We start from the raw sequence: 8,862 nt of genomic DNA, 5'->3' as shown, positions 1-8,862 counted from the left end.
TTTCCAAAAAAGACATCAAATCACACAAACTGGACAATGCAAGACGAGACACAAATCCGCAATTCAGAATTTGTCACCTGACATGATAATCAATGATGGATCGCTGGATCACTTACATTTTGGACGCTGTATAACGTTTTGTGTTTTGTTAGAAAAAATACTACATACTCAAAATTTAATGTATTTGAAACAAAGCATGCATGTATAAAATAGGTTTACACTTACAACATTTTCTTTACTCTTTCTACTTTTGATGAAAACACGGTGTCTGGAGTCATTTCCGAACAAATTTTTAACAACCTGCAGGAAAAGATATTTTTGTTCTCTTCCTCTCTCCCTCTCTCTCTCTTTTTTTTGGTTTTTTTTTTTTGTTCGTCACACATTTCTGGATAACGTAGGGCAAAATAGTGCACTAAAGAAAGCAATAGACGTTTGCCTAGAAGCACGATATAAAAAATATACCGCCTATATTGACTGAATTAAACAAACAGGAATTCCAATGAAATAAGCTGATGTATTTATCCAATGAATTAGCAAATGTGGTAGCAACACATGCAAAATAAAGGCTAAAAAGGGAATAGGTGTTTAAGCACTTCGACAGTTATCCTACTTCTTTAAGGCAATTCAATTTTATAACATTTATGACTGGTGAATATGTTGCTATATAAATTCATTTGTCTCAGTTTGTTCGTAATTACAATAGCAATAATGATGAAAAAGACTTTAATGATGATGATGATAATGATAATAATAATAATGATAGTAATAATGATAGTAATAATGATAATAATAATAATAATAATAATAATAATAATAATAATAATAATAATAATAAGGTTATTTATCCAGGGAACCCATTTATACACCTGGGTCGAGAGGGACATGGTGAGTAAAACATCTCGTCCAAGGACCTAAAGCACTGGGCGGGAATCGAACTCGGGTTATCCAATTGAGAGATAGGACCTACGGGAGTCGTATCCACTATGCTAGAGCGCCACCCCCCCCCCCCTGAAAAAAAAAGAGGCATCTGAAATATTTTTGTCACCTAAAGATCACAGAGATTGTCCTTAGAAAGTGTGCATTCGTGAAATCCATCAATACATGTTAAATCGTGAAACGATGCTAACATATCCACCTACGACGCTAAATCTAAATTGAAACACAAATTTAATAACAAAATGAAAGCTGCTGGATTCAGTCAATTTTCCGAAGTCGTTTAAACTGGGCGAAGTTCGCTGTGACGTCTGGCACCTGAAATAAAAGGAGACATCATTGCATTAATGAACAATTTTATAAAGGAGAATACTTAGATAATCACATCATAATACTTTATACCACTGACACAATAGCACTATCCCTGTGTGACGCGCTTTCATATGTAATCAGAAAATACAAGAGTGGGAAGCACCCTAAAATGTTTGCATAAATTAATCACCATGGTGCTATTACTATAGCATGATCACCCACTACTTCTCATTTATACTTTACTTTTTCGCATAATGAATGCAATAATCATTGAATGAATAAATACATTGTTACGAATTTAAAGATACCACCCTCTCTTACGGTATCCGCAAAAGGGGGGGGGGGGTCAGACTAATCTTAGGGGTTACTGTCCATTAATTACTTGAAAATGTGGGAGCTGTTATTCTATGAGTCAAAATATTGCCATCACTGTAAAACGGGATTGATAAGCACCATCCGATTTAATATCATTATTATTATCATTATCATTATTGTCATTATTATTACATGGTTTTCGTATATTCTATCAGGAAATACAAACATTTCAATATGTGAACACCATTGTTTCTGGTATGATTCATATTAACATATAGACAGACATACATCTTTCATAATCATCTAATTTTACTTGTCTTTGCCTAGCAAAGTACAATGCAATCAAAATTCATTTCGCTCAAAAATCGCATTTAAAATAAAAGAGTAGTGAGGTATGACACACAACATTCTAAGATAAAATGGGGACTATGAAAACTAAAAAAACAACAATCTACATTCTCATGCATACATCTTCGGACCAGATGCAAAAGTAATGCAAAAAAAAAAAATGAGCGTAATGCTTTCTTTTAACAAACTTACAAAAGGAATAAATGCAGACACACAACACAAGCTCAAAAACGCAGGAAACTTGAAGCTAAACATTGTGGTTGAATCATAGCGTTTGTTTAGATTACACACTTTTAATTAAACACCACTGATGTTTACATCGTAAATGGCATTCTTGTCACGTCTGTTAAGAAATCTAATTTGACAAACTTTCAGGATTATTTGAGAGAAAGAAAAACAAACAAACAAAATTACTCTGAAGCATATTGCTTCTGTGTTTTTTCAGTGGTGTATCAAAATCTGTATCTAAATTCCCACATTTTACATTATTAATTGTTGATATGCTACAAGAACAATTCTTTGTATTTATTCGTCAACTTTCCTATCGTTTTATGACAGGCACTATAGTTACATTTATTATCAAAGCATAAAGATGATATATACAATAAAAAAATCAATGTTTCATGTGAGTATTTGTGAGGAACAGCGCATACGAATGGGTAACAGAAAATACAATTTGAAAAGATATTGTGGAAGCCGGCTTGCCTTTGTCTTTTGCTTGTTGTTACAGAAAAAAGAGAAATATCTACCGCTGCCTACGTCGATTAAAGGTCCATAGAAATAGCGACTGCATATCAGCATTATTACTGACTGCTCACATGCAATTAATCAGCGATTGGTGCATGCACGCGTAGAAAGGAGAGAGAGAGAGAGAGATAAAACATGTATGTATATATCAACATTTCAAGTATATTTTCACAGAGATATATATAGCAAAATTGGAAAAATTACACTCATGCACTTTTGACATTGTAGAGACATTGACAGAATTTGTTCGAAGAAGAGTTACTCACGTTACTTTTGAGAGAGGTTAAGGAAATCTTAACCGAAGCACTTAACTCAGAGATTCACATTTACAATAACATCATAATGTTAACAATGAACACACACATTCTTTATTTTCCAAATTCCCAGATTCAGGAAAATATGATTATGTGTTGCGTTCATATTTGCATTTGGTATCAGAGAAGGGACCATTACACGGTCTATATTATCCAGCTGCAAACATGCAAGTTATTGCACCAAAATACCATTGAAAAGTTAAGTTTCCAATCTTTGAACGTTAAAAGAAAATGATTACACAGTTATATAGCGTCGTACGAGCAATGTAGCACTGATTATATATTCATATACTCAGACATATAAAAGAAACACAATTCATACAGGTTTTAAATCACACATAATGCAGAAACACTTCTTAAAGCTGTTTTGAGCATGTCAGCAAGATTCCGCGACAAGAAAGAAGAGCACAATCGAAATATTAGTTTTATCTTCAAGAGGCACATTACAGGTCTAAATATGATGTTCATGCCACTGATTAATTAGTCGTCTTGACATCTTGGTATACACATTCCCAAAAACACAATGATGGGATTTAGACATACCTCTACAGTAGTAAAAATATTTCCGGCTGAATTTAGGCTTTGTGACGTCACAAAAGCATTTGGTTCGGAGGAGTGGGTGGAAACAGGCTGTGGAAGAAAAAAATGATTAAAACGACGCTCAAAATACAGCAAACTTATAAAATTAATGGCTTAACACCTTCCTAAATATAAAGTACTCCTATATAGGCTATATAGGTGATGGATTTGACTGCATTTTTTTTTCAACATTGAAAAAGAATCGGAAACTGCATGAGGTATGTTATAAAGTTTGGGTGAGTGTTTCTGTATTTGTGCATCTTTAGATATGAAAGAAGAGATCAGATTTTGGTTTTTATCACCGTTTCTCTTTTAATGAATACTATTATTATTGCAGTGATATATTCTTGAAAAAAAATAACAAGACTAAAGTGATTTGAAAACACTGAATGTTGCTATTTCAATTCAATTTTGGAATCATCATTAAAGATGGAAATAGTCATTTTCATGAGAAGATTCAATCTGGAGTGGTTTTAAATGTTTTTCCTGTAATTTACTCGTGGAATAACCTTAAATTCATTAATACCATTTGCAGACGAAACAAAAATCCAGCTTATTAGTGCTTCAAAACAGTTCTAAAATATGAGTTCGGGATAGAAACAACCGATATAAAATTTGAATCAGCTATTAATGTTGAGTATTGTTTGATATACAAAATGTGAACAATAGTTATGATAAAGATGTTTCTAGACTAAACCGTCTACTGTTATGGTTTGAATAGTGTGAATAATAGTAATATCTCCTCTTATTTATTTTAGGCTTTATTGCGAAATTTTTAGATGGGACGTTTGTGATACAACTGACCTACATAATAACTTTATGCATCAATTTGATATCGTGAACATTTTATAAATCACTGCTCCCAATGGTAAGCTGTACCTTTAAGGCGTACGTTTTGACTGCTTTGAAAGCGACAAAAGGGCCTATAAGTACCAAAAGTAAAATACTGACCAATGAACTTTTGCGTGCCAACTCCTCTCTTGTACTGAATGTCGTCCCAACCGCCCCCCAAATCTCGATCAAAGTCATCATCATATGGCTCCTCGATCCCCAGGAGTGTGTCAAGGTCAAAGGTCGCTTCCGCTACGAGTACAAGGGTCACCAGTGCCAGCACTAGGACGTTGAATCCACTGCTCGTCTTCATGTTTGACTGAAGGAAATGCAGAAAACATTAAAAAAGAAGATATGGCTATGTTAATGTATACAGTCATGATGGTGCAAATAGAAAAAAAGATATGTATTAAAGTACTAGAGAGGTTGTCAAACTCTTAAAGGAAGAAGAATTGAAAGAAATGGACATTGAATCCACTGTTCACTTCATGTTTGACTGAAGGAAATGCAGAAAACATTAAAAAAGAAGATATGGCCATGTTAATGTATACAGTCATGATGGTGCAAATAGAAAAAAAAGATATGTATTAAAGTACTAGAGAGGTTGTCAAACTCTTAAAGGAAGAAGAATTGAAAGAAATGGACATTGAATCCACTGTTCACTTCATGTCTGACTGAAGGAAATGCAGAGAATATTAAAAAAGATATGACTATGATAATCTATATTTATGATGACGGTAAAAAGAAAAAAAAAGAGATATGTAAGTACTGAAAAGATGGAAAGTTTGTGAATAGGTAGATGTATAACAGAAATGTATATTGAATAGAAGTTGTCAAACTATCAAAAGAACGGAAATTAAGAAAAAAAAACACAGTACAACTAGTTTAATAGTACGTCACTAACGACTTTTTAAAGATAAAACGCATTTTTAAAAGGAGAGGTCAGAGTAAAAGAAAAAAAAACAAATTAAATGAGAACAATTGGAGTAAGAGAAAGAAAAAAGATAGAAGATAGACGCATGAAGAGAGAGAGAGAAAAAAAAAACCAAACACACAAGAAAGGTAAGTGTTTCGAAGCTTCCTGAGGATCGAAGAGGAAAGTTAAAAGATGGAGAATATTGCAAATGCCATTGTTACTATGGTATTAAATTAGTGAGAAACCTCAGTCAAGGAGGGATTGTGCAGGCCAAATTCCAAACTTTTCTTTTCCCCGCCATCTCTTCAAACCTCATTATTTTGCTTCCCATTGTTAGGCGGGAGAGAATACACCAAATAAGAGGTTCATTCAATGACTTCACCGACTGCAATGCCATTATGGTGTAAGATCACTTTGTTCTGGCAAAATGGAATCCATATAATGTTCAACCAATGACCGGATTCGTGTCGGCAACATTATTAGCGATGAAACCCAATTATTTTGTTTAGGTGATTTATTTCCTCTTTGACCAACAAAGGCAACGAAAAAACATACTTGACTCAGGTGACAACGAATTTTATGATTGGTTTTTGAAGTGCCATGTTGATGACACACTTGAAAAAAAAAAAATAAAGTACCGAACGGCTAGCCTTCAAAATCTAATGACGAAAATCGTGAAGTAGAAGAACGCGATCAGAAAACAATTTCGCGTTTTTCCTTTATCTCCCTGTTCCTATATGTGCGAGGTTTATTGATAGCAACTACCAAAAAATAAGAACAGTATCCATGGGATGTCATCATTTTCAGTTGAGAGAAAAAACCCTAAAATTAAGAAAAGATATTGGACGCCGACTTGTAATGACGATGTCACTCAAGCGAATTTACAAAAAAAAAAAAAATGTATCTTCAGATAGCGCAAGGTAGAAATTGTATATTACCATCCAAAATAACATAAAACACAGAATTCAATCGAAGCAAAAATTAAATCTTTATTTTTTTCTTCGTTAGAGGGTTTAAGTCATTAAGAAAAAGCATTAAACTTTTTTCAAATGACATTTTTGCCATTAGTGTTACATTTCATAAGAGCATAGCTAATCTTCTCTCTTATAGAATCATATTCGGAGAAACAATCAACATCAAGACAGAGTCTTACATCATCTTGTTTCTTTCTTTTCATTTATGACGTCACAAAACTGGTGGTCATGTGACGTATGTGTCGTCGAAATTCTATAAACGAACAGGTGTTGCAACGCTTAGCCAGGAACACGTCACTGAACTTCCGCGCTCACGCGGATCAGAGGCCACCGCGCTCGCCTCATCCACCCGACTAGAATAACACTCAAAATTGCGGTGAAGGAACACCAAATCGTCCGTGTCTGTGACAGCCCATCAATAGAGATGGAAATAGATTTCTATTCTTGCCACATACTTCCTCTAAACATTACGTTTCCTCTTTGCCCACCCCCCCCCCCCTCCTCACATTTTGCAGTTATAGTATACAGGAAATACAAATTGCTCCTGATGATATTTTCATTAACCTTAAGCGTAAAAAATACCATGAAGGATCTTAACGTCAATATACACCTGCACTAAACCAGTGGCGGCTCTTTCAATACAAGGTAAAAATGATTACCTCTAATGGAATTGTGATTAAATCAAAATGTCGGTCTCATTTTCAGGGCCTTTTGTTAGAGATTTCAGTTTCAGGTTCATCTAGATAAGAAAAGAAAACCCCGCAAGTGACTTGTGTATCGACACAACTCTTATAACTCTACCTGACATATTAAACTACGAGATTTATGTAGTTGTCCTTAAAAGGACACGTACGTTAAATGCGACGTTTGAGAATAGTATTTCATGATTTATGTCTTATGTTCTACTAGAGGGTACTCCAATTCTGCAGGGTTCAGAGATAACATAAAAAGAAAAAAAATGAAATCATTTCATAAATCGCGCATCATCCAAACTCTAGTATAGATCATTCGAGGGATAAACCTCGGGCGCAGTGTGAGTAACCACACGGGAATCCCTACACGCGACCCATTGTGAAATCATATACCAATCAAATGAATTCGGAGAAGTGTCAGTTTTGACAACATACTATATTTCTAGGCTTCGGACTAACAGATGGAGACGGACCTGAGAAGCTAACGTAAACTGTGTAATAGAGATATCCATAACATTGGTAATTTTCAAAGAGACGTAGTGCGTCAGCTAGTCACTTCTGCTTAGTAAAATAATAAACAGCAAAGGGAAGATGCATTTTCCTTTTCTTCGTCTTCACATACTAATTCTCAACAATTTGCGTAATGATTTGAATAATAAATTATATTTCCGATCGACAGTTATCATTGCCTATTAACAGTCTGGTTTATTTTTTTTTTCTTGAAATCTCGCTTCGTTTTTTGTATGTTTTTCTTATTTTTTTTCTTACATCCATACTTTTATAGCTTCAAACATATTGGTGTATATATTGCGTATATGGTGGTGTGTGTGATTAAAGTAAGAATGTGTATAATCTCGAGTTGCCTGGAATGAAATAATTATGGTACTTTGGTTCTCATATTAAAGGGATCATACAGTTTTGGAGACCTAATTTCAGGTTTCTAAAATTTTTGGTGAGATAATGAGAAACCTCTTATGAAACATGAAAGAGCATGTAATTCTATGAGGAATTCAACATTTATTTGATGAAAATTGGTTTTGAAATGGCTGAGATATCCAAAAAAAAAAAAAAAAAAAATTTGGATGTTTCAGTCATTCCAAACCCGATTTTCATCAAATAAACTTTGAATTCCTCTTAAAATGGTATGCTCTGTACTATATCATAAGTGTTTTCTTGGTATCTCCCAAAAAGTTAAAAGCCCAATTCTCATCTCCACCAATACTGTACCATCCCTTTAAATTTGCTCTTGCCAATTTCCGTTAGATATCAGCGTAAACCTTCAAAAGAAAGTTTCTACTCCAAAGAAATACCTTGGCAATCGTTAAAACGGGCAAAAAACCCTCGAATGGACAAACAAAAATGACTGCGTATTAAAAGGAGGCCAGACGAAAAATTGTTTTTCTTGATAATAGAGAGGGAGAACAGGGAAAAATGACAATGCCAGCGACAAAATAAGAAAAGAGGGAACAGCGTGTAGTCTCTTTTTCAATTCAATTCAATTCAACTTTATTTTCACCTCCATCAAAATGAACAAAGAAATTTATGTACATTGCATATACACGGGATATTTGTGATACAGAACAAAATTTGAAAAGGTACATAAGAAAATTATGAAAATATTATTATTTATTTTGACGAAAAATGGTTTTGAAATGGCAGATATAACAAAAACGATGGATTTTGATGGAAAAGAATAAAACCTAGACTACTTGCATTTCACATACTTCCGAGTGTTCCAAAGAAAATCCAAGTATCAAAAGTGATTTTTAAGGAATTCATACACTGGGGATTCTGTAATATGTGGTTCATCTGAATGCAATTCTAAGAGCAATTCAATGTTTATTTGATGAAAATTGGCTTTGAAATAGCTGCGATATCCAAACACAGGCTACAACAAAGCG

General features: G+C 34.0%; 1 protein-coding gene across 1 annotated transcript; it reads right to left on the bottom strand.

Annotated features, from left to right (window-relative positions):
- Positions 1-1,127: 1,127 nt before the first annotated feature.
- LOC140229478 (uncharacterized) lies at positions 1,128-4,692 on the bottom strand. Its single transcript, XM_072309731.1, has 3 exons — positions 4,500-4,692; positions 3,513-3,599; positions 1,128-1,251 (listed from the first exon to the last, which is right to left on the bottom strand). The coding sequence occupies exons 1-3, from the start codon at positions 4,690-4,692 to the stop codon at positions 1,217-1,219; spliced, it is 315 nt and encodes a 104-aa protein (XP_072165832.1). The 3' UTR covers positions 1,128-1,216.
- Positions 4,693-8,862: the final 4,170 nt, after the last annotated feature.

This window comes from Diadema setosum, chromosome 6 (assembly GCF_964275005.1).
Source record: "Diadema setosum chromosome 6, eeDiaSeto1, whole genome shotgun sequence".
Lineage (NCBI taxonomy): Eukaryota > Metazoa > Echinodermata > Echinoidea > Diadematoida > Diadematidae > Diadema > Diadema setosum.
Note: the sequence above shows the minus strand (reverse complement) of the source record. Positions and strands in the feature narration are given on the sequence as shown.

Coding starts and splice junctions, on each gene's coding strand:
- LOC140229478 (XM_072309731.1), bottom strand. CDS start 4,692: ATGAAGACGAGCAGTGGATTCAACGTCCTAGTGCTGGCACTGGTGACC. Junction 3,600..4,499: donor TGGCACGCAAAAGTTCATTG/GTCAGTATTTTA, acceptor TTTCTTCCACAG/CCTGTTTCCACCCACTCCTC. Junction 1,252..3,512: donor ATATTTTTACTACTGTAGAG/GTATGTCTAAAT, acceptor CTTTTATTTCAG/GTGCCAGACGTCACAGCGAA.